The sequence below is a fragment of the Anser brachyrhynchus genome (assembly GCF_964034855.1).
Source record: "Anser brachyrhynchus genome assembly, chromosome: 18".
NCBI lineage: Eukaryota > Metazoa > Chordata > Aves > Anseriformes > Anatidae > Anser > Anser brachyrhynchus.
In genome coordinates, this window is record NC_137711.1 from 928418 (window position 1) to 953451 (window position 25034).

Consider the following 25034-nt stretch of genomic DNA (forward strand, 5'->3'; position numbering starts at 1 on the left):
TTCCAGCAATCAGGAAAAAAAGAAAAAAAAACGCTGCTGTGCACGATGGTGCCGCACACAGCAGGGAAGGATGAGATCGGGTGGTGTGGGTGCTGCAGCCAGCCCCCCAGGCACGGCACGGCTCCGCAGCGGGCAGAAATCCCTGCGTACGCCAAAGTCTTCCCTGCAGAAGGAGGGGACCTGCCCGGGGGTGCTGAGCGTGGGCTGCCCGGGCAGCTGACAGAGCACTTCAGAGAGCCCGCTGTCTTTCTTCACTCTTTATTGTGTAAAAATAAAGTCAACAATTCATGTAATCCCGGCAATAAAATGGAAAAAGCATGAGTATCAGTAGAAACAGTGCATTTTCAGAACTGCTGATGCGGACTGGATGCGTAGTATATCGTAACCCATTCAAAATCCAAAGGAGACAATAGCAAGTAATAGGAAATCTTACAGCTTTGGTTAGCAAAATAATGACAAATTGAGATACACTTACTCTCTCCCCTACTATACACTATGTACACTGCGTTGGTATCACACCCTTTTTATTTTTTTTGGCAAATCAGACGCAAGCGGGACCGGGGCTTCAACCTTTTCGGCGGCCTCGTTCTTCTCAGCAGGTCGTGCTTGTCACTTCGCTGACGGGAGCAGGTTCTTAAGAGGAACTCAAATTAACTCGAGGTGGTTTTTTAAAAAGAGCACAGTTAAAAGACGCTGCCCTGAGCCACAGTTTGTACCAAGGGGAACTCGATCTGGTGTGCGTGTCGCCGCGCGTGCCGCCCGTCCCGCGCCAGCCCCGTGCTCCTCACCAGCGTCAGCCTCGGCCCCGCGGGGCCCGTCCACGTCGCGCGTCGCCGATTTGCCGTCGCCGGAGGTGGTCGGGGCGGCTCTGGAGCCCTGTGTGAATTCTCGGCCTCAGCCTCCACTGCCCCCGGGGGGGGGGGTTCAGTGGGGGGGGGGCTGCGGGGTGATTTCTGCGATCTGTAGTACAAACCAGGAGTTTAGAAAAGGAAAACCATACAAAATGCATTTATTTCAAAATACGCTTCTTTATCTCTTTTTTTTTTTCTCTCCTGCAGAATCTCAAAGTACTTTTTCTCAGGGAGCACTGCTTAATTCTATATTCTTTTTTCTTCATAAAAATACCTTTTTTTTTTTTTATTATTGGTAATAAACTTCCTTTTACAGTAAGAGAAACAATATATTGTATTATCAAAAGCAGAAAGGCTTCAGACTTCTCAGTGGTAGCTAAACTTCCCGGGGACGGTAAAGGCTATTTTTTTTCACCAGCTACGGCGCGGAGGAGGCCTTGGGGGCTGCAGGCAGCGGCCGGGAGGACGTACCTGAGTGAGGCAGGTCGGGGAGCGAGGGGGCCGGGGGGGCCCCGCTCCTGCCCCGCAGCCCGGGGCTATGGCTGTGGTGCTGGGGAAGCGGTGCCAGCCGGGGGGGGGCACAGGTTCTACCCCTCCCGGGGCAGGAAGGAGAATGGGGGGGGGGGGGGATCCTCGCCACCTCAGAGCCCCGGGCGCTGCTGAGCCCCAGCTCCAGGGGTGGCGAGGGGCCCCGGGGGGGAGCACGAGCGGGTTGGGGGGGCTGCAGTCCTCCACCGGCTCCGGAGCGCTGCTCCCCCCCCCCCGGGGGGCTGCAGGGAGGGGTGCCCCGCTCCGCCGCAGCCTTTAAGGCGACGATGCTCAGGGCTGGAGCGGGGCCGGGCGAAGCGGGGAGATGGACCCGGGGCAGGGGGGAGAGGGGAGCAGGACGGGGGCGCAGCCGCGCCAGGCCAAGGCACGCAGGCGTTGAAGGACGTTGGCAAGACAGAAACCAGACGGTCGTGGGGCTCCGGGGGCGGGCAGCCCCGTGGCTTCGTTCTCAGTTGTTTTTGCGCAAAAAAAAAAAAAAAGGAAAAAAAAAAGGAGGAAAACAAAAATAAATAAAAGAACCCAATGAGGAGGCTTCTCTCGCTTGTCCGTGGCCCTAGTTGAGCTGGCGACAGGCCTCGAAAGTCCACTTGGTGGCCCCGCCATAGATGTCGATGTTGGCCTCGGCCCAGGCGATGACGTTTCCCGAGAGAGCCTTGCTGCTGCAGGTGGCCAGGCCGTACACCTCGCCGGGGCTCAGCTTGCGGTCCCACACGTTGAAGTGGGCCAGCTCCCCCACGAAGGCCTGCGTGGCGTCGAACCCACCGCCCAGCGTGTCCTGCGGGGGTGGCGGCTGTCAGGGCTGGGGGGGAGAGGGGGGGGGGGGCACCCGGCAGGGCTCAGAGCCCCGCGCCCGCCCCTCCGCCGGCCCTTACCTGCTCCTGGCCCAGCACCAGGACGCCCTGGGGCTTGATGGGGTGGTAGGGCGCCAGGTTCTCGCCGCTGCCCGTCTGCGTGCCGTCCTGGTAGGCCTCCCACACGCCGTCCCGCGTGGTCCAGGTGACGCAGATGTGGTGCCACTTGCCGTCGTTGATGACAAAGGGCAGCTTGGCCACCTAGGGGTGGGGGTCAGGGTGGTGGCGGTCCCCCCTCCCCGCGATGCCTGCCACCCCCCCGCCCCAGCCAGTCCCCCCGTGCCGTACCCCCCCCCCCCCGGTGCCGTACCTTGTCATTGATGAGGATCTCCATGGGGTTGTTGCCCCACTCGATGAGCACCAGCTCGTTGGCCTGCCCGGGCACGGCGTAGGAGAAGGGGGTGCCCATGCCGGGGGAGGCGCTGGACTTGATCCACATGCAGACGCTGAAGGCGTACATCTCGGGCAGGCTCTTCTTCACCTTGGCGTACATGTAGTTGGTGCGCAGCGGGAAGGTGAGCTGGAACCTGTCCGGGGGCCGGTTGTCCTTCTGGCCTGCGGGGCGGAGGCGCGCTGGGACCCCCTGCCACCCACCGAGGGGGGGGGGGATTCTGCCCCCCTCCCCACCCCGTTATGCAACGGGCCTTGAGACGGCAGCGAGGAGCAAATCCCTCCGGCGCGGCTCCGCTCGGGCCCTAATCCCCGGCACGGCAGCGCCCGCGGCACCCCCGGCTCCTGCCGCCGGGCACCGGGTGGGCACTGGGCAAGCACCGGGCGGGCACCGGGGGCGTCCCGCGGCCGGGGGCTCGGGGCGGAGGAGCGGCCGGTACCTTTCTCCAGGTCGCTGATGCGTTGGTGCAGTGACGTGAGGGTGCTCTCGATCTTGCCCCGCTCCTCGGACTCGTTCTTGGGGTTGAACTTGCCTTCCTCCAGGCTGTTCACCCGGGACAGGACCTGCTTCTCCAGGTCGTCGATTTTGTTCTGCAGTATGTCCTTCAGGTTGGTGGTCTGGCCGGAGGAGTTCATCCTGCTGAACTGCTGCGAGGAGCGAACAGGGGCGCGGGGCCGTTAGCGCCGCACTTACCGCCCGGCTCCGCGCCCCGGGGGTGTCCGGCGGGCCGGGCCGCGTACCTCCAGGTTCTCCAGGCGGGTCTTGAGGGACTGCAGGGTCTGCCCCAGCTGGCTCAGGGTCTCCGCGGCCGGCGCCCGGGACAGGTCCCCCATGGTGTTCTTGGCGAAGCCGGGCTGCCTCCTGCCGGCCCCGCCGCCCTTGGGCTCGCCGGGCGGCGCCTCCAGCACGCTCTGGCTCTCGCACCTGCCCAGCTTGGCCGTCAGCTCGCGGATCGTCTCCTTCTGGTTCATGATGGTCTCCTTCTGCTGCAGCACCGTCTCCCGCAGCTGCAGCACCGTGCTCTTCAGCTCCTCGGCCGAGCCGGAGCCCTGCGCGGCGGCGGCGCACACGTCCCCGTCCAGCGGCACCGAGGTGCAGACGAAGCGGCTCTGCCCGAAGCCCTGCGCGCGGCCGCGCGGCGCCAGCAGCAGCAGCAGCGCCAGCAGCAGCGGGAGCCCGGCGGGCAGCGCCGCGGCCATGGCGGGGCCGGGTGCGGGGCTGCTGCGGGGCCGGCTCCGCCGCTCTCCGCCGGGCCCACTGCGGCACGCGGCCGCTCTTATAGCGCCCGGGCGGGGCCGCGCGCCCTGACGTCACGGCGCGTGGAATCCCGGCCGCGCGGCGGGGGGGGTCCCGCGGGGGTGGGCGTGAGTGGGAGCGGGAGCGGGAGCGGGAGCGTGCGGGGGCGCGCCGCGGGGCAGCACGGAGGGGCCGCGGCGGGCACCTGCGGGGGTGCGGGGGGGGGCGTGCGGGGGGCGCCCGGGCCGCGGCTGCGTGTCCGTGGGCGACCGCCCGTGCTCCGGGGGTGCCCGGTTGCCGCCCGGGGGTGCCCGGTTGCCGCCCGGGGGTGCCCGGTTGCGGTCCGGGGGTGCCCGGTTGCGGTCCGGGGGTGCCCGGTTGCGGTCCGGGGGTGCCCGGTTGCCGCCCGGGGGTGCCCGGCTGCCGCCCGGGGGTGCCCGGCTGCGGTCCGGGGGTGCCCGGTTGCCGCCCGGGGGTGCCCGGCTGCCGCCCGTCCCCGCGAGCAGCGCGGCCGGGGCCGGGGCTGCCGGGCGCGGCGTTTCCCCGGGCTGCCGCCGGGGGGGCTCCGCGGGCTCGCCGGGTCCGTGGCGAGGCGGCGCGGGGGGGGGGAGGTGCGCGGACCTCGGGGCCGCCGTGGGGAGCGGCACGGTCCCGGCCCCGCTGCCCGCGGCGCGGCGAAGCGGCCCCTCGCCGCCCCGGCCCCTCGCCGCCCCGGCCCCTCGCCGCCCCGGCCCCCCGCCTCCCCCCCCGGTGCCGGGCAGGCCCCCGCTGGGGGCTCGGGGGGCAGAAGGGCGCCGGGCGAGGTCGGGGCACCGCGACCCGCCCCCCCCCCCCCCCGGCCCTGGGAAGGAGGCGCAGCGAGGTGCTGGAGCCGCGGCGCTGCTGTGGGCGAGGGAAGGCGATCGCTTCTCTTCGTTTTAAGCAGGGAAAATAAAAAAAAAAACCCTCCCCAGGTGGCGTTTGGATCCGTGCTTCCAGCGGCCAGCGGCACCGCCGCCTTCCTCACCTCCAGCGCCCGGTCCTCGCCAGCGCGAGGTTCGTCCCCGCGGCTGGGCCCCGGAGCCTTCCCTTGGCCCCCCCCGGCCCCGGCCCCAGCCCCAGCCCCAGCCCCAGCCCCAGCCCCAGCCCCAGCCCCAGCCCCGGGCCTCTCCCACCCGCTGGTTTTAGCCGTGCCTCCGCTCTGTGGTGTTGCAGGTGCTGGGGAGCACCCGAGCTGCTGCTGCTGCACCGCCGGTGGTTTCGGACCTCCCAGCCCGGGTCACCGCCTGCCCCACCGCCCCTGCACTGCAGCAGCCCGCGGGGCCGGAGCATTTACACAACGCCAAGTCCTCCCGCGAAATGTGAAGCAATTAATTTATTGGCGAGGTGGGTCAGTAGCACACAAGGTCTGTCTTTCCGGCCGTGGAGCTGCAGCGGAGCCCCTTCGCGGCCCTTTCCCCTCTTCTCCCCGCCCTGGAGCGCAGACCCGAGGAGCACTCCGCAGGAGCTGGCGCACGCGGGCACCGCTCACGGCCCGGTGACTCAGTTTGGTGCCTTTTCTGTTGCAAGCGTTTACCTAGCCCCGAGAGTTTTATGACACACCACCGTGGCACAAAGCGCTGCCTTCTCGCAGGCTTTCTCAGCTGCCCTGGGGAGGCGAGTTCCTCATCCAGCAGCACTCTGCAGGTCACAGCTAAAGCAGCGTTGCATGGCCAAACCCAGAGGCTTGAGGCTGTTGGGCACAGCGGAAAGCGTACGGCAAAGCTGTCAGATCCCCCCCTCTGCCTCGGTTGGGCACGACCCCTGATGCCCAGCCCGGGGAACTGGGCGCAGCACCGGGACAAAGTGGCCACGAAGCCTGGGAAGGTGGCAGCGGTTCTGCAGTGCCCGCGCTGGGCTCCTGGGGCGCTTTCGTTGTCCTCTTCCATCAAAACTGTCGCGACGCTTACGTGGTTATGTGGGCTGTGGGGTCACAGAGCCTCGTCGTCCTTCCTGAGGCTTCTGCTCCTGACCTGGTCCTGCCCCTGCTCAACAGTTCAGGGCCGAAAAGCCCTGGAGGAGCTCACCGCCGGTGCCGTGTGCTTTGTTTCAGGACCTGCTGGGGAGAAGTCTGCGTTTCCCCCCGGGTTCTTCACTTCTGGCTTTATCGCACTGGTTACTTTTCCTCTTCTTTGCTCTCTGCGCCATACAGCATTTGGCTGCAACAAGACTGGAGCAGAGGCAAGTGAAGGAGGGGGACAGGCAGGGGAGGTTTTCTGGGCCGCTCTCCCTTTCTGTGCTGTTTTGTTGTGTTTTTTTTTTTTTTTCTTGGAATAGGGGATGCTGTGGAAAAGGCTGAAAAGACTGCAGGTCTAATTCTTCTGCCACAGGCAGGAATGCAAACTAAAAATAATGTTACTGCAGGCAATGCGATTACACCAGTGTAAAACTGGTCTTAGAGGCAGCTGAATTGGTACCCACTGCTGTTAACATCTGCATGGTATTGACAAAGCTGTTCGTGTCACTGAACCAATTTAACTGGGAATCTTTTGTCATCCACAGTACATTATGCTGAGATGAGACCAAGGTGACAGGTGCAGTAAAATAAACACTCCGATACTATGGTGATGGAGGCCATATAAATACCTAGATAGGAAAAAACAACAAAGCTGCACTACAATAGATAAGCAAAATAACCCCCGTGTCTCCTAATGTGAGGAAAGGACGAGAAAATATGATCAAGATTTCAGCTTTTCCAGAATCACTGAATCATGCAGTAGGATCTGTTATTGCTTTTGCAGATTTAGGAGCTGTATGGGTATAATGGAATAATGGAGCCCCTATTATTTTTAACTCTTTTCTCGCCTCTTCCGAAGCGTTCTCTGTAGCTGGCTGATTTATTGCTCTGTAGATGAAAAGAGCTGAGCGCAGCTATCAGGGACCCTTGGAGATGATTTAGTTCTGAACAGGAGCCAGCAGGCGCATTTGTATTCATGATGGACACGTATAATTTTGGGTGGCCCGGGGTGCTCCCCCCAGGGACCAGAAGCCCTGGCTCTCCGGTGCCCTTGGCCAGTTGTCCAGTGCAGAGGTGCAGTCCGTAAATATTCCGTCTGTCCAAAGCCAACCTTTGTGTAAGCACAGCAGAGCTACAAATGCGTAAAGGACATTTTTAAAGTGGACAAATCTCTTTAATCCCAGGAGCCGGAGCCCTGGGGAGCAGGGAGTGGAAGCTTTCTCTCCTGTTTTGAAGCCTGCTGTACACAAACCATTCTCCTGTGGGGAACGCTGATTCCGCAGTTAAGTCTCCTCTGTGCAGTGGGAGCAATATGATCCATTATGGGATGGAAACAGCTTTGCAATGGGAAACAGTAATGGGTAGACTTCACCGGGCAAGAAACCCAGCTCCTCCTGTTTGTGCCTGCAGGTGCTGGGCAGCCGAGCCGCTGGCTGTGCCTCCGAGGGCCCCGGGGCCACCCCCTGCAGCCCCACTCCTGGCTGCGCCCCCAGCCCCAGCGTGCTTAGGGCAGGACACAGCAGTGGAGTGAGGCTGTTTTTTAATATCAGGGCTTGTTTTTTTTGGGGGGGGGGGCACAGCAAGGACAGGACCTCTGGTCACACGACAGCACCGCTGTCCGCGTGGGTGCCGCGGGAGCAGGGTGCTTCCCAAAGCCCTTCGCCTTGTGCAGCCAGACGAGACGCCTGAAATGAGCACGCACCTCTGAGCTGCTCCGTGGTTAAGTCTGGAGAATATATGCAAAATTTTTCCTTTTTCTAATGCCTTCAAAAATTTACAGATCTCATTAGAACAGCCTGAGCATGGTGTGTAGCTAGTGCAAACGCGCTGTTTGTGAGGCAGAGTATTCCCTCCTGTAGCAGACAAACACTTTGGACTGGAGTTCTGAAATTTGCTGCATTTTGCTGCAGTCTTTCTTTGCAGATCTCTCCCTCTCTGTTTCTCTCCCTCTCTCACTCACACATTCGATCTCTCTCCTTTTTTCCTTCCCTTTTTTTTGTTCTTCCCATCTCAAAAGTCAGTTTCCTTCTAAATTGCCTGACATTTACAGCCAGCGAGAATGAAGAGTGTGTTCTCCGTACTAGTATGTCTCAGTGATGCTATAGAGACATAGGTCCTTTCATTGCAAATAATTAATTTAGCTATATATTGCATAACATCCTAAAAAGCTTTCTAGGGCAATCTCATGCTAGCTGGATGCACAGCTCCTATCAATATTACATTACATTTGGGTACAACAGTTATGAAGTTTCATTAAAAATTTAATTTGTGGTTTAAAACTGCAGCATTCCCTTAAAAGTGTAGCAGAGAAACCATTTTGGCTGCTTGAGGACTGATCTTGCATTAGCCAAAATTGCAGGGAGAGCTGCAGAAGGGGCTCGGGTTCCGGGTGATGCTCCCTGCGCAGGACGCGACGGGCTGGAAGAGGAGCAGCGCTCACACTTGGCGTCTGCCAATACCGGGCTCCTGCTGGGCTCCTGCCAGCTGCGAGAGGCTTCTCTGGAGAGCAGAACTGAGCATTAACCTGTGCCTCTGGTTAGCAGCCACAAATGAGACAAAAAGGGGCCAGGTTCCCAGGTTCTCTGCTCTCACGGCACCCCATTTACCGATCCGGGGTCTGGTTCGTGCGGGAGGAAGGCGGTAACGCCCGAGGAGCGCGGTCAGAAACGCGTGCTGTGCCCCGGGGCTCTGGGACAGGAGCTGGTCTGTGTCTTGTGCAGGCTGCTGGGGAATTAGCTGGGAGCCCGGGAGTCCCTAAGGAGAGGATGCCGATGCCTTTGCAGAGATCACAGAGAGCCTTCTCCACCGCCTTGCGCTGGCGCAAATTAAAAATCTCTTTACCGTCAGCGGAGCTGCCCTGCAGCAGGAACTGGGGGACGGGAGGAGGACTAGGGCCCGGCATCGTGTTTTGTTAATGAAGTTTTGTTGCGACTCTTCAGCAGCGGATTTGAATGGAGGCAGGTTTGAAACATCCCACATCTGCCTCTCAGTTTCGGAATTGATTTGTACAGTAATTTCCAGCCCTATCCGCACATACGCGCACGCATCAGAAGAACCACCAGCTCTTCCTCCAAGACCATCCCTCAAGTCGTTTCTGGCTTTTCTGGCATTTACCTGCTGCAGGAGGCAGCGGGTGATGGACGCGGCTCCATGGCCGCACGTGGAGCTCCCGGCCCCGGCGGGCTCTGGCCCTGCTGCTGCCGCCTGGGGGGCGCGGGGCTGCCGGCGGGGACAAACCGTGACTCCGTTTCTCATAAGAAACCGCACTCGTGATTTTTTTTCTCTGTCCAAAAAAGGAGGAGAAATTCCTAACCATCATGGGGTGTTTCGGAAGCCAGCACAGTCCTGGTGTTTGCTTGAGGTCTCTGTAAAAGATCGCTTCCCTCCCACTACAGAGAGGATAATAATGGGGAGTGGGTTCCTAAATCCCTTAAGCTGCTTTGATAGCTTCAATATTTAGCTGTAATCCTGCTGCCGCCTCCGTCCCGAAACAGCCCCATGTCCCCGTGGCTCCGGGGCTTCATCCCACCTTGCAGCACTCCATTTGCACAGGAGAAAAGGCAGGGCAGGATGCGAGGAAAACATCAAAAGCCAAAGACACTGTTGTGCCCCATTTTTTTCTGTGATTATTTATTATTTTTCGCAGTCTCCTGCTCTCTTTCTCCCACGCTTTCTGCTTTATTATGTTAATGTGTGTGGAGGCTGGGCATGCCTCCGTGTGCGCCTTCGGGAGGGATTTGAAGGGCGGATGGACAGACAGCAGGATGGCTCTGGAGGGGCTTCCAAGTGCACGGGACGCAGAGGGGCAGCCTGTCGGAGTCGTGCGGGTCTGTGTGCAGGCACAGGTACACGCCAGCCCTGGAGCAGGGAGCTCTGCCCAGGCGCCTGCTCGTGCCCCGAGAGAAGCTGGGCACTCCCTCGGTGGTGGGCGAGGGAACAGGCTGCCGGTGCCAAAGTCAATTTGTGTTGGTCGGTGATGGTTCGGTTAAAACACAGCAAGGTTTTAAAGGCAGCAGAGAGAAAAAGGCTCTAATGCAATAGGAATTCATCGCATTTGCCTGCTGCGAGGCATGACCCTCACCTAAAATGTAGCTTTTAGTGGGGAGAGGAGCTCTCATGACATTGAAGATTCTCTGCTGGCAAGGATGCCATTAGGGCTGGGTACGTTATTGATTCCTCTTCCAAGATTTAAGCAGCAGATAGTAAGTGTAACTGGAATGACACAGAAGCTGCTTCCAGGCAGTAAGTGGAGCTGGAGACGTTTTGGCCGGTAAGCAGAGCTGGCGCTTCTTGAGCTGAAGGTGCAGCGAGTGGCAGGGGCCCAGTGAAGGCTACAAGCAGCACTGGGATAGGCAGCAGAAGCAGGATCTTTTGGAGGTGAAAGACTTGCAAAACTCTGGGCTCCAGGACACCTGGAGGGGTGCGCGTTTCTTTTAGCGTTTGTTACAGTACTTTGCACTTGGCTTCTAGAGCTGAATGCCATCCGAACTTGGGAACGTCAGCAATGCCCGGCTTTGGCTTGTGCGCAGTAATAATGTTGTCAGTATGTGGTCTGTGGGTCTGGTTGCCTCGCTTCTGAGGGCTTTTCTGCATGAGAAATCTAAAATAAGTTAAATTGTGAACCCAGAATACGCTAGCTGTGCTGCACTGCTTCCAAGGACAGAAACTCTTGGCATGGTCTCTGGAAGAGGAGTAAGCTTCTCGTGCTTGCCACATCCTGACTGTTCAATCAGCAGTTTAATGGGAAGTCATTAGCGTACTATAAATTCACACATTAGATTTATGTACTGCTTATTTTACCATGTTGAAAAGCCTTTACTTTCCTGCTGTATGGATGTTCCCCAGTGTAAATGAGAAGTTCGTGTATATATTCATCTTGTTTCCATTAATTATGATAAGTCTGGTCACATTATTTCTCTGAAACCTGCTGGAATTTCAGCAGCTAGCATATCAGCCATGAAGCCCACCAGGACTTAGAAAATAAATGCTGATCGTTGTGTCACTCTGTATCAGAAATCTGAGTCTGAAATATCCTAGGCATAAGGAAAAGTTCTCAGATGGTTTATTTCATGGGAATGGTAAAAAGAGGACTAGGGAAGCATGCTGCTTGCATGGACAGTTACATTTCTTGGGTGTAGGAAGAGATTTTTGGATTTCCCCATTTAAAAGGACATCAGTGGTAAACATTGCATGGGGCAGCCCAGGCTGTATGTTCCGTTCAGGGTTTGTTTTGGTTGCATCCAAGTCTCTTGGTTGTTGCCTCTTCTTCGCTCATCATAAAACCAGACCCTTGTGGCTCTGATTCTGAAGCAATCTCTGCATCATTGTGCTGGGCATTTCCAAAGGCTGCTCCGTGAAAGAGCTCTCCAATTCCCACGTTCAGGAAGACGGTACAAGAATTTCTCAGCAATGTCCAGTAAAATGCTGAGTTACTCCTTGTTAGCCGGCTCAGTTCTGGTTCAGGAGAACGCGGAGCCCAGCCTGCCCGCTGTGGGAAGGTGCGCTTGCTGGAAGGTACGCTGGAAAATGGGACGTCTGCTCTGAATGCTTTTGACAGGCTCAGAAGGGTCCAGCAGAATTCGCTGGCTTCTATTTCTAGTGTATTGGCTTTGTTTTGTCGCTGAGTCAGAGCTGATATGGATCTATACCGGCTACAGAGTGTTTAAGGAAAGATTTCTGCTCTTAAGACTGAGAAAAGCAGTGACTGTCTGCTGAGGTTACATCTATCATGTGTTTTTAAACACACATAGCCTGATAACCTAGCAAATTATACAGATTGTGAAGAGACAAAGAAAGATAATGATAACAAATGAGCTTACATTTATATAACGCCTTTCATTGAGATGGATAGTGAAGTGCTTTGAGAACTCTATTAACGGATTCTGCAAACTATCTAATCTATCGTATCCCCAAACGTATTGAGTGCAGCTTCACTCAGGCTTTATGAGAAAAACATCTCCATTAAGCAACCAATTTTTGTCCGTCTTCGGAGTGGTCGTTTAAGTCTCCACAGTGCAAGCAGGAATGCAGAAATCTTTACATTTGTCAGTGAACTGAAGCCACCTTTGGGGTGAAATGCAGCTATTGCTTCACAGTCCAAATTACTTCTAACGTCTTCACTACCTTGTATCCAAGGATGTCAAATACACTCATTAACTAAACTCTACAGCTACTAATTCATCAGGAAACTTGCCCTTTTGTAGCTTAGTGGTGGCAAAGAGTTAAAACAGAACTCCCAAATTTTCTGCTATGGTCGCTGCATCGCCTCTTCTCTCTCCCCTCTTCCTTGGTGAGATATTTCCCCTGATGGCAAACCGTTTCTTCCACTAAAAGGGCAAGGAGAGATTTTTGACCTAGTATTTATTCTGGCCTTTTCAAGGGAAGAGAAGAATCCCATCACACTCCTAATGGGGCACCCCTGACTAAGACACAGTTTACGCCCATTTTCTGTCTCCCATAATCTCAAGGCCACCTGAGTGGCTTCACACCAGCACATTGCTGCAGCATCAGGGGTGGGGGACGTGGGAACGACCAGCAGGTGAAGTGCTGCGGCCACCACCCCCAGCCCTCCCCACGTCCCCTCTGTGTCTCCTCCAACAGGCTGCTGCCTCCCGGGTGTCAGCCCTGGGATGCTCAGAGGCTGATGAGAGCGGATTTCCAGAAGGAAATCTGTCCTCAGAGTGCTGAAAGGGTTCCTGTGCTGCAGGAACCGAGTCCGTGCAGAGCGGGGCTGCGTGGCCGCGTGTGTGGATCTGGATTTGCTCGCTGAGAGCAGCGTGAGATGGTGAGACTCAGTTTGCCTCTGCTTTTCAGTGGTGGTTTCCTCTGCTCCTGGTTGGATTCGTGTTCTGCCCTCGGTTTTCTCCCCCCATTTCTTGTCTTGGCAGGGGAAAGCTTCAGGTTTGCTGTTCTCCCGAGACACCACCGTGAGTCCTGTGTTGCAGGTAAGCTGCTTGGAAAGCAGGCCTTGCAGCAACAGTGGTGACAGGAGGGCATTTTGTACTACAGGGCCTTTGGCAGGAAGGCAGGAGGGTACTTTGCAACACCAAATCTGGCAGGTTTGATACCATAGCTTCTTCTCAACAGCACCGGGACATTTCTCTGCCCGTGTGCATGTGTATCCAAAGAAGCAAGTGAGGAAGAGCATGCCCGTGGTGGGAATATACCCCCGGTTCTCTTCCTTGCAGGGGGAGGTCACTGGGATTCTTTTACAAGATGAAGAGTCAATCTGATGAATCATTTTTTTGATGTGTATCATTTTTTTGTGATTTGGCACATAACAGCAACCACCCCTTTCTCACCTGCCTCCTGATCCCGTCCTCCCCAGGCTCCAATTTCCGCTCCCAGCCTCAAGGCTCTGACTCACATTTACTGCAAGGAGGGAAGCGGGGAAGTCTATGTGCTGCACATGCATAAATAATAGAAATGAAATCATGCTTAGTTAAAAATAGATATTCTTCCTAATAAATATTTTACCTACTGTCTCCAGGATATAAAGCTTCCCTGACTAAAGTGTTAAAACAAACCTTGTTGTTAGCCCCTAAATGCTTAAAACAGCCCTGGCTGTGGCTGTACAAATAACACTTGGCTGAGAGTCCACGCATGGGGAAGGGATGTCTTCTCACGCGTAAGGACACAGGCATATGCTTACTCTTGGAGCCTTAAAACGGATAGACCTTTAGCTCAGGGCGCAGACCTTTGAATCTGACTTTGACTCATTTGGTGACCTGCGAATGTGACTAATGAAAATTAAAGATAAAATCTCTCTTGATATTTATGAATAGTTCTTCTTTACATATCTTTCTTTCTTCCCACCCAAGAGTGGAATTAGAAGTAGCTGGCTGAATAGGGCAAAACAATGGACGCTGACAGGGACCAAGACAGGAGGATTTTTCATTAAAAAGAGTGGCAGGTGGAAGAATTTGTCAAAGTGTGTTTCCAGAAGATAATCCTGCATTTTGGTCTTTAGGACTTCAGTTAATGTGCCTTACTCGACGTGACATTTCCATTCCCTAGATTCCCTAGGAACAAGGATTTTACTATGCTGCCCTAATCAAGAACAGATTTGCTAAACAAGGGCTCAGTTTTGTAAAAGATAAAACTGGGGCTGAAGCACACAGCGATCTGAAATGCAGCGAGACCCCAGCGTGAAGCACAGCAAGCGAGGTTTTGCCTGTGAGCACGAGCGTGTGCATGTTTTGGGGGGGGTGCAAACCCAGCGAAGCAATAAGTAAGTGCCACAAAGAATTCAAAGGGAAAAACTCAGCCTGCGGGCAGGCAGATGTTTGACTGTGGGACTCCCAGTTGTATTTTCAGAGCACTGAAACATAATTGGCATTCCAGACTGAGTATAGGCATGTTTTCCTTCATTAAGCAGGCAGAGACCCAGTCGATACAGCCAACCAAGCTCAGGACACAGCTCGCTTCACCCGGCGCTCGTGCTGATGAATTGCACTGCCAGGCTCTATCGACTGGCTCGACTGGACCTCGGTCTGCTCTCGCAGAGGCCTCGCTGCCTTGCTCCGACACAGACACCCACCTGGCCGCCCCCCGAAATCACGCGGCGCGCAGGGGTCAAGCAAATGCAGCGTAGATGAAATCCCAGCGAGCTGGCTGTTTGATCGCCAGGCAGGCTGGATGCGTGGTGCGAGTTACCGGGGCCACGCTGCCTCCAGGGGAGGAGCGGGGTGTTCCAGGGATCCGCCGGGGGCTGGCAGCTGCCTGGGTAACATCCACGGCTGGCTTGGCTGTGCGGCCGGGAAGCTGCGCAGCAGATTTTCAGACCGAAGCTGAGCATGCCTCAAGCATGTCAGAGGATGGGACTTGAATTAAGAAAGGTCTGGGCAAACTGGAGACACCCAGAAAGATTTTGTTTCGCTTCATTACGGAAAAATGCAATGTTCCTCACTCAGTGTGTGGTAACACGAATGAATGGTGCAGAAGAAAGAACAGGTTGCAGTACCTCCAGGACAATGGTGACAAAGAATCAGGGGATTACTGAGGATCAGCCGCTGCATATGAGTCAACAATGCTATCCTGATTCAAAAAGAGCTACTACCCTACTGGGGTGTGTAAGTAGGCAGGCAGTAAAACACATAATCGTCCCCTGCCCACAAGGCTGTGCCCAGAATGGTGCGAGCAGCCCAGGAACAGCTCAGGAAAGCTGTGAAACAACTGGGGAGAGTCCAGAGAGGAGCAGCAGGGTGAGAGGTCTAGACATGGGATCCGAAAACAAAGACGAAAAGGATCGTTTAGTGTGGAGAAGAAGTAACTGAGATGACTTGAAAACAGCTTTCATATACATAAGAGAGGGTGGAAGAGGATAAATTGTTCTCTCTGTCTACTAAAGGTAGGAACGAAGCACCCGCTTTAATTTTAAGATGGAAAATTGCTGTCGAGCACATAGCTGGAGAAGGTAAGCAGACTCGATCACTGGAGGTCTTAAGAGTAGAAATATGAACTAAACATTATAAATAAATAAGTCAGGACATTAAGAAAGCCCACACGTAGCCCAGCAGGATAAGCACGTACGTAGCCTAGATTATGTACTCTAGTGGCGTGGGGCATGCCATGGTCTATCGAAGTTGAGAAATATTTTGTCTGAGTAAAAGCTGCAGAATTTTCTCCAGAATGAGGGAAACCAGGACCTGACACTGGACTATGGAGTGAAATGAAAGAAGCCCAGGGAAAGGCATCACTTCTAATAACTATTTTTTATGGAGATATAAATGGAAGATTATTTATGTCGCCCTCCGGTCCTTGCCCTATGGAGACTGAAATAAGGTGAGTAGCTTTGATTAAAGCATATAGCTGCGAATGATCAAAGAGAGCCCATGACCACTGTCCTGGAGATTTGCATTATCAGAGAGCAGATGCCACCAGGGCCAACTGCTTGGCAGTGCTATATTTGAATAAATCAACTCATTCTGATTTCCATCAAAACTTGAAAAATTAGGAATTCAAATGGAGACTGATCCCTGCTGACCTGCAGCATGTGTCCTTTAAAAAAAAAAAAAAAAGGATATTTGTGAGGCTTATTCAGAGATCTGATAAAGTGCAGATACATTTTTTCATTTGATATTTATGGGCTCTGGTCAGTTTGCAAATTTCTAGTTGCGGCTTTGCTGAAACTAAATGTTATGCCCTTTTCATCGTGTCTTAAAAAATAACATGTATTTAGCATGGAGATTGTATCATCCCACCCCCATCTCAGAAACTGTCAGCCCCAGTGATAAAATCCGCATCCTCGTGGTAGCAAAGGCTCCATCCTGCCTGAATCACTGCACAAAGCCCGGAGGACTATTTGTTGTGAAAACTGCGAGGAGAGCCGTGATGTGCAGTTGTTCCCGGAACGGGAACGTGGCCGGGCTGCAGAGGCCACGGGGCCTGCCCTGGTCATACAGCCTGAGGCTGGATGGATCCTGCGTGTGCCTGCACCCATGGGCACCCCTGTAAACAAGGCTGGATTTATTCTTGTCTGGAAGGTTGTATACAGCTTCACCTGGCACGGTGTGGACATAAAGGCATAAAGGGCTGCTAAGCCGGCACTCTGTGCTTCTTTATCGCGCAGGTATAAAGAACTGGTGACATGCAGGGCCCTCCTATCAGCCTGTTATTCTAAGGCAAGAAGATCTTGTCATCTATCAATTTAATCTTTTTTTTTTTCTTTTTTCCTTTTTTTTCTCAGAATCAGCCTGAGGGCTTACTCTGCAAGGAAATGGGGAATCCTGATGGTTGTGACATGCATCACATGCTGCTTTCAGCATGGAGAAACTGGCAGCATGAGGAATCCTGGCCAGCAAGGACAAGAAAGGATGCAATTAGGGAAGGCAGAGTGGATCTGCAAGCGGAGCAGCGAGGTGGAGAGGCACAGCTCAGGCCTGAGGTCTGCCTGGAAGCTGCACAGGAGCGCTGCGGGTCAGAGCAGCCGCAGCCAGGGATCGCACAGCCTGCGCTCACCCCCGGTCCTTGTCCCCCTGGCCCAGCCGTCGCTGCAGCTCTGCTCTCCAGCATCCTCCTCCTGCCACCTTCCCTGTCCCTGTTGGAGTGGAACAGAGCAGAAGCGCTGGTGTGGGTGGGATGGCAGAACGGGGAGCACTGGGAACCTTGGGAGCAGGGCAGGGGTTTGGAGGAGTCCCTGAAATAAAGGGGAAGGATGTGTCTGTGCAGGAATGGGGGTACGGACACGGCTCTTCTGGCACAGGCCATGGACTTCGCCCAGGGCACTGTGAGACCACACGGCCCGTGTCTTAACCAGCCACTGCTTTAAAGCTTTGTCTGTGTGAAGAGCGGCACATCTGTGCTCGCTGCCCTCTGCCAGCTGTGTCCTTCAGAGGTATTTGTGGCTTCCAGTGCTGCCGAGCAGCACGTTGCGGCGGGGCAGGCGCCGGCCCCGGCACACGCTCCCTAATGCTGTCGAGAGCCGGGATTAGCGACCGACGCTGCCCGTGCGAGGACCCATCTGTGCCGTGCGGCTGCTGGCAGCGCTGCAGGTAGCGTGCTGGGACTGCGGCTCCCATTTTGCGCGGCTGCCGTTGGCATTAGGAATTCACTCAAGGTGAGCAGAACCACGGCCACAAGCGCTTGGCGTAAAGCACCCGTAAAACGGTGAACCGGCTCAGCCAGCCGAGCAAATGAGCAAAGCAAACGTTGCTGCGCCAGGATCAGAGCCTTCACGGAGCAGCCTCTTCCCGTCTGGAGAAAGGTCTTTGGAGTACGCATTGTCGCATGGATGTACACACACTGACAATGTTAGTCATTAGTACGATTCTATAAATCAAATTATACGTGCATTCTTTGATCTATGCTTTGAAATACTTTTTTTTTTCGCCTTTAAAACACTATGTATAGCTGTGAATGTATAGATACGAATGCAGTTGGACTTGACTACTGCTAAGAGCAAACACTCAGAGGACCTTCAGGAGGAGCGCTGTTTGATCTTAATTAACCTCCGGTTTATTTGATAGCGAGGAGGGTAATTTCTGTTCCTCGGATGTAGGGGAAGCAGCCCCGGCTCCGTGGGACCCCGTCTCACCCTTCCCCGGCTCTTCCCCCCAGCGCCTCCGGGCCGCTCTCGGCTCGGCCCCGCGGCCGAGCGCACCTTGAGCGATGTCCCCTCAGGGACGGAGCCGGGAGAGCCGGGGCCCTCCCCCCGGGTGCACGGCCGCCCTCCCGGGGCAGCCCGGCGGGCTCTGAGCCTCCGCCGCCCGGTGTCTGTGTGTGTGTGTGGGGGGCTCCCCTCAGCGACCCGCGGGCTGCTCCCGGGGCCTGCCCCGGGCCGGGCCCCGCCGTAACCATGGCGACCGCGGGCGGCCCGGCGCGGCGCGGCGTGTCCCGCGCGGCGGCCCGTAGCGCGGTGCATCGTGGGCCGAGGCAAGATGGCCGCCCCCTGGCCGCGGTGCTGAGCCGAGGCGGGTGCCGGTGCCGCGGGACGCGTCGCCCCTTCGCCCCCTCCGCTCCCCCCCCCCCCCCGCCGCGCCGCCCGCTCCGCCGATCCGCCCGCGGCCGCCGGTGTGCGAGAGGCGCGGGGCCGCCATGGGCCGGGCGCGGCTCCCTCCGCAGCGAACGCGGGGCCCGCGGGGCTAGAGGCGGCGAGGGGAGGCCCGGGCCGGGCCCCGCCGCTGCTCGGCCCGCCGAGGGGCCGGGAGGCGCCGCCGACCCCCGCGTCCTGGCGGGGCGGCTGCCCGCGGGCCGGAGGCGCGGAGCCGCCGGGCGTGAGGCGCCGCTCGCCCCGGGCGCGTCCTTGGCGCGGAGCGGGGCCGCCCGCTGCCCTTGCCCGTCCTCGGCCCCCGGGGCCGCCGGGCGCTTGTTGGCCGCCGCCGCCGCCCCGATGGAGTCCGAGATGCTGCAGTCGCCTCTGCTGGGGCTGGGGGAGGAGGATGAGTCCGACCTGACGGACTGGAACCTGCCCCTGGCCTTTATGAAGAAGAGGCACTGCGAGAAGATCGAAGGCTCCAAGTCCTTGGCGCAGAGCTGGAGGATGAAGGACCGGGTGAGGCTGAGGGGCAGGAGGCGCTGGGGGGGAAGGAGTCGGTGCTCTGCGGGCTGCCGCGCTCCCATCTGCGGGCTGCGTTCAGGGGAAGGACCCGCGTGGGATCTGATAGCCTAACGTGCCTTCGGCCTGTGTGCTCCTCATGTGCATGAGGGATGCAGACGGGTCCCAAACGTGGGGCTTGAAGATCCTCAAAGGTCCCTTCCAGCTCGGGGTATTGTGTGGAAAATGCTAATTCCAAGTTCACCGTAATATACTCTGTGAATAGCTCCCTCATTTAAGCCCTTGAAATGGAATTGGTACTTGGTGTTCTTCAGTGCAGGCAATAAAATTAATGAGGTCTTAAGCAGCGCTCTGGATCAGCAGGTAACGATGCCAGCACAAGGCGCAGGGAATGCCATTACAGGTGGCTGGTGGTGAAGGTGCACGGAAGCTTTGTGGTTTCGAAGTTCGCCACCAGCATGTTATGTGGAATATAAAATTAAGGTGTTCTTTGAGCGTGTGACTCAGTCTGAGAGGAAACTGAGATTATATGATTTTGGAGGCAGAAAATAATTAGTGGATGAAGCACTTAGTGTGTGCTATAGCAAGGCGATGCTCTTGTATTTGAATGCGGGCTGTATATTACACGGGTAAAGTCAAGAATGCCAAGCGAAGATCTGTTCCAGGGCGTCTTGAACCCTGTGCTATGTTTGTGTCCTAGCTTAGTTAGCCTAAGCTAAAATAAATATACAAGCAAACACCTAAGAAACATTGTGGATAATCAGCTCCACGCCTTCCAGTTTTGGAATTGGCTTTCGGTTGTTACCGGATTCCCGAGGTCTCAGAGTCGTGTCCGTGTACCTGTGTGCATGATTTTTTTGTGTGACCGAATTCCTGTTACGTTTATGATCCCGTTTGTAACGCTGTGACCTAAACTTGGGAACCGCTGGTGAAACTCCTTCCTCTGAGTTCTTTCCAAAGGCACCATGAGCAGGGACGGGGGGGCTGTGTGTTAATCTAAATGTTCCCGGGGGTGTTCACCCCAATGGTTACTGTGCCCAGAAGCGCTGGGGAAGGCTCGGGCAGAGCCAGAATTGTCTGAGTAGAGCCATGTAGTAAGGATCTGACTTGGCAGATCGTTAATGGACTGAATTGAGTTTTTTGGTTTAGGATCCCATTTAAATGAGCCGTAGAACAGAGTGTCTTGTGGTGTGCCTTCTTTAAAGGGTTTTGGCAAAAAAGTGACTTTCTCTACTAGACTGTGGAGGTGTGATGAGCTCGCTTGTCTATTTTAGTGATCCCTCCGCCTTCCCGTGAAGCTTCCTATTTGCTTACTTGATGATCTGCAAGCTGTCTTTTTCTAAATCGGGAGCGACTTTGCCTTGATGATCAATAGGTTACAGCATAAACGTGAGTACGGGGCTGGTAGTAACCAGCTGCCTTCTCTCTATTGTAGCACTTTTCACGTGCCTGTTACAGTAAAAGGGAATCGTTTTAATGAGGAGAGCGGTGGCTACAGCAGTCGTCATGGCTCAGCAAAATCAGGCCCTGAGTGAATTCATTCTCAAAGACACTGAGTTTTATTTCTGTAAATGAAGAAAATGGAATAAACTGAAGACTTCACATTTGCTTCTTTCTGTTTTCACTGTTAGCTCGAAGCAAGTAACTTTAGAGCAAGATGAGTCGTGCCGATCATATCGTTGTGCGTTTGGACAGCTTTGTTGCTATTGTTTGGTCAAACGTGCCATTATGTATAATTACATTCTGCTTGAAGAACAAGATTTTTTTTTTTTCCCCTCCTGATTTCACTTAACTTGAGGTGTGCTCTCTTGCTTTATAAATAATTCCTCTCGTTTTGTTGTTTTAGCTGACTTCAGAAACTCTCCTCTTTCGTTTTCTCTTTCTCTAGAGCACTGTTCCCCACCGACCCAAATTTTGTGTTGCAGCCGTGCTTGTTTCGGTCAGCATTCAAGGCCTCTGATACCTTTCTGTAGCTGCTAATCAAATTAAAAACAGGTAGTCGTTCCCCTTCAGCCTCCATCTGACTGCTGGTTTGTCGTGCTCCCCAACTGACTTCAGCTTCCTTTACTTGTCTGCTGCTGCCTTACTCCAGAAGCCGTGCCTGATTGCCCCAGGTGGGCGTTCTTCTCTTCCAGGTGCTGTCGAAAGATTTTCTTGAGGGCTGGAGGGGGTGTAACTCTCATCTCTTGGTATGATTTGAGAGCGTGGAAAGCGTTTACTTAGTTCCAATTTGATAAATTTGCTTGTCACAGCATAGGCTGAGCCTATATCTAAACTAAGAAATTCTTAAAGGTCTACCAACCAAAACCTGTATTTGCTAGAGATGCAGATAAGTCTGTGGCATTTTTTCCCTGTGAATCATGGAAAAAACACAGGCTGGGGCTGGTTTTGCCCTTGTACATCATCCTGAGCACTCCCTGCGAAGGGGTGACCCTAACTTCACTGTAGCTGTAGGAAGTGATTCCACTGAGGTTTGGGAATGGGATGACTTTTGGAATGACTTTTTTTTTTTCCATTGCTCTAAAAAACCCAGAGTTTATAGGAAATTGAAGATTCTTTAGAAAGCAGAAATCTAACGAGGGAAAAATCAAGTAAGAAAAGTAATCAGCGGTAAATCTAGGTAAAGTGACTGAACATTCACTTGCCCCCTTTCATCTGGAGGGACTGCTCTGAAGACATTTAATCTTTCGTCTCCTGCTTCGCTGGACTACATATGCCATCAAAGTGACACTGCTTTGATCTATTATTTATTTAAAGTATATTTTTAACACAGGAGGTTTGGAATTATGCTTTGTATATTGAATTAAATCTCCCAGCCTCAGTAGCAGTCAAGTCGTGAAACTTGATTTAAATAAAAAGGTTTCAAAGATACCAGGCTTTACTGACAAGTTGCTGCTAAATTCAGAATATTTAAATGAAGCCATGCCGTACTTACATTGATTTCTAAAATAAGTGGAGAGCAAGAGAGGTAGTTGTAATAGTTTTACTGTAGCATTTTTTTCTTGCTGCCTCGTAACTTGCTGAGTGAGAATTAAATCCTCTTTTTATGAGAAGAGGAATGCACGATCAGGTTTCTATGGAAATGTAGATTAAAACAGCGCCGCATACGAATGCGCTTAGTTCGGAGAAGCAGAGCTTACCTGCCTGCGTGGCACAAGTTTCGTACAGCAAAGGGAGTTAACAAAGGTGGTAACGCTGGAAGCTTGCGCACATTATTTAGCTTCGGGTGGTTGTTTCGGACTCCCCAACCAGACCTGCGCTGGAAGCAGCTTGGCCGCTTGGGCTGCAGCGGCGCTGCCCGCTGGTCTCCCCCCTTTCACCCAGGGCCAGGTCAGCGGGCGGCTGTGAGCCGAGGGAGCCTCCTCGGGTGCGAGGTCACGTTTTGGTGGCAGCCTTTGCTTCGGTTCTGCTTATTGCAGCCTAAGTGTTTGTCTTCTGTTTGCTTATGCGTTTTCACAGACCGTCAGCCGTGGTCGTGTTGAAGAAGCTCATAACCTGGGAATCCGCCTGGGGTCTAAACCAAAGGATGTGTGCTTTCTGCTCCTCCCCCGGTGTGTAGAGGAGCTCCTGGTGCGGCTGGCAGGGAGCGCTTTGCTCCTTTGCCGTGGAGTGGCCCCGGGAGCCGGGGGTGTTGTGACTCCGTCTCCCTCCCAGGCTGCGGCTGGAATCCGCGCTAGCTCGACCGCTACTCCAAGGGGCAGCAGCTGCCCCGCGAGGTGTGCGAGTTGAGTGCCAGTGTAGGGCGCCTGCTGGTTTACAAATGTCTTTCGAAATAAAAAAACAAAACAAAGCAACTCAGCTTCTCCCACCGCCGAACCCCCTGCTGTAAGTAATGAGCGCTGTCATCCAGGTTACGGGTTTGTATCGTCTCTTACCCAGAGCAGGGTTCGTTGTGAATTAAGATCGTTGGGTATCGATTGGATCGAGTTGGGAAGCTCGCGCTACATCTGTCTACAGACACTTTTATGTCTAAGGAGAGAGGACTTGAACAGCTCTGAAGAGTTCTGCAGACTTCTTGCAAGATGATACGTAACTTTTTGTGATGGTTGAACATCGAGTAAATGTGTAATGAGGGGTACATTTGTCAAATCAAGCTTTAAAGTGCCTTTTTTTTTTTTTAACAGACCAAAGCCAACATTTGAACTCCTATTTTAGTTTAAATTAATGCTGGTAGAGAGATGTCTATGTGGTGGAGGGAATCGTTCACTCATATCAGTTACACTTGTGTTCCTGGTAAGCTTAGATTAAAACCTGGAGATGTTCTGCTACATCCCAACTTCAAATGTTTTTTCCTGTGTAATTTAAGATACAAAGTTTTTAGAGATGCTCACTGGCATAAGGCTTTATTAGCAAAGGTAACTTGTGGGATGTGAATGACTACAGAATAAAAATATACTTTGCTGTATGTTTCTTTAGTCATCTGGATTTAATCAGTCTGCTCTTTCCCTAGAGGATTCCAAGACCAGGGACTCTGTAAGGAATTTGCTCCTGTCCCTTAGGAACTGGGAAGCAAGTCAGTTCTTGCTCTATGCATTGGCTGAAGTCCATCTTTAACAATGAGAACAGGCAGTGCACATTAAGCACCACAAGGCTCTGGTTTTGGTATTTCTACCTTTACCAGCTACATGGAGAGGAAAATAATTTTTTCAAATCTAAAAATTTAATGGCTTAGTACACAGAAATGTCCAGGAGTCGTATTCCCTTAAATAGCTCCGTGAGAGAGTTTCATTGTAATTACGTTTGCAATGTGAGTAATAAGTGACAGAAATGCAGTGTAACGTGTTGGGAAGGAGCTGACAACGTTATCAGTAGCAGAGATAATTTTAGAGTGGGGAGAGACGACTTCATCATCAAGTGGAACGATGGAAAACAGCGAGCTGTGTTCTCCATTCAGAAAAGTGCAAGGAGAGGATTCGTGTTTTTGTAACGTGCTTAGTTTTGGTTTTTTGCCAGGGAGACCAGGACGGTTGTGGAGATGTGTTGCTGCTTACTGAGCGTATGGTACCTGGAGAGGAGTTGGGCGATCGCTGCCGCTAACGTCACCGTGTACGTGGGGGGGGCTGATCCCTGCCCGTCTGTAGAAATCTGAAAGGCCTGTGAATAGAAGGCAAGGGGGCAGTACCCGCCTCGAGATCCGTCTGTAAGTGCTGGGCTGTTATTGCAAATGGCACACTTTAATTACAAATACTTAGCACGCTGCAAGGCTTTTCCTCCAACTTTCCGCGCGTGGCAGTGTTACCAAGGACGGGCAGAGCCCTCGTGCCGCGGGAGGTGACCGGGCGGCAGTGGGCTGCTTCGCACGAGGCTCTCGTGGGGAGCGCTGCGGAGCATCTCTTGTGCTGGCAGCTCCCGCTCCTGGGCTGCGGCTCCCTGCGCGCTCCGGTAGCTCAGAGGCGGAGGGTTACGTGAACCTTTTGGAAAGGCTTTGTTAAGGCTTTTCTGGTTCTCACGCTTCTCTCTGCCTTTGTGCGGGTAGAGAAATCCAAGGAGAGCAGCCTTCCTTGGAGCGTCATTTGTGTTTTTCTCCGTGGGTCTCTCTTTTCTGGAGAGGTCTGGGGGTGTTCTCGTTTCTTCTCTGCTGCCTCGTTGTAATCGGCTTGCTGCTGAGCTGATCTTCTACTCGTGAATGTTTGCGAAGGTGACTGTTAGCACAGGAAGGCCGCTGATAACCGAGGGAGATCATTGATCATTCCTTGTGTCTCAGTTTTGAGACAGACTTGTCTGGAAAGGAGAATGAGGGGCTCTTTAGCCAAAATACGTTCAGTAGCGTTATCCTGATCATCTTAGGTAGCTGGGCTCTTCAGAAAGCCGCTGTGTGCTCTCAGTCCTCAGGTTTTCTGCCCTATTTTGATGCTTTGCTACCGCGGTGAATCAGCCAGTTTCATAGCTCTTAACCGTAAGAGCAGTTCTGGCGCATGCGGTCACCTCCAGTCCCTGGGGGCACCTCGGGGAGCTGGGGGCGCTGGGCCGTGGCGCCGACTGACGGCGTTCCCCTGCCGGGTGCTGTTCTCGGGGCAGGTGAACAGCCCGTGTGTTTGTACGTCCTGGGTGTCGGCTGACAGGGACAGTTAGTCTCTGGGCGTAAGAAGGGCTAATAAAGTAAGCAGTGAAGCGGGCAGCGGAGGCCTGCTTTGTGGAGCTGTGCTGGCAGCACTGGCTGCTCTTCAGCTCCGACGTGCTGGGCAGC

The 25034-nt window shown here is 54.4% G+C and overlaps 2 protein-coding genes across 4 annotated transcripts in view; one reads left to right on the top strand and one right to left on the bottom strand.

The window, feature by feature from the left end:
- Positions 1-242: 242 nt before the first annotated feature.
- On the bottom strand, positions 243-3907 carry NPTX1 (neuronal pentraxin 1). 2 transcript variants are annotated; one of them, XM_080560521.1, is made up of 5 exons: positions 3383-3907; positions 3082-3286; positions 2562-2806; positions 2273-2452; positions 243-2175 (listed from the first exon to the last, which is right to left on the bottom strand). In XM_080560521.1, the coding sequence occupies exons 1-5, from the start codon at positions 3839-3841 to the stop codon at positions 1954-1956; spliced, it is 1311 nt and encodes a 436-aa protein (XP_080416647.1). In that variant the 5' UTR covers positions 3842-3907; the 3' UTR covers positions 243-1953. The 2 variants fall into 2 exon arrangements, with proteins under 2 accessions (XP_080416647.1, XP_080416646.1); XM_080560520.1 differs by having other exon boundaries at positions 3082-3289; positions 3383-3906.
- Positions 3908-18208: 14301 nt separating this feature from the next.
- RPTOR (regulatory associated protein of MTOR complex 1) overlaps positions 18209-25034 on the top strand; it is a 145874-nt gene continuing 139048 nt past the window's right edge. For both annotated transcript variants that reach the window (XM_080560980.1, XM_080560981.1), the window contains exon 1: positions 18209-18844. In XM_080560980.1, the coding sequence (XP_080417106.1) occupies positions 18683-18844 (162 nt within the window). In that variant the 5' untranslated portion in view covers positions 18209-18682. The remainder of the gene's footprint in view (positions 18845-25034) is intronic.

What these genes read in the sequence shown, in the direction of transcription:
- NPTX1 (XM_080560520.1), bottom strand. Translation starts at nt 3,841, where the DNA reads ATGGCCGCGGCGCTGCCCGCCGGGCTCCCGCTGCTGCTGGCGCTGCTG. An exon ending in CCCGCCTGGAGAACCTGGAG is followed by an intron (nt 3,290 to 3,382) that starts GTACGCGGCCCG and finishes CGCTCCTCGCAG; the next exon opens with CAGTTCAGCAGGATGAACTC. An exon ending in AGATCCTCATCAATGACAAG is followed by an intron (nt 2,453 to 2,561) that starts GTACGGCACCGG and finishes CCCCACCCCTAG; the next exon opens with GTGGCCAAGCTGCCCTTTGT.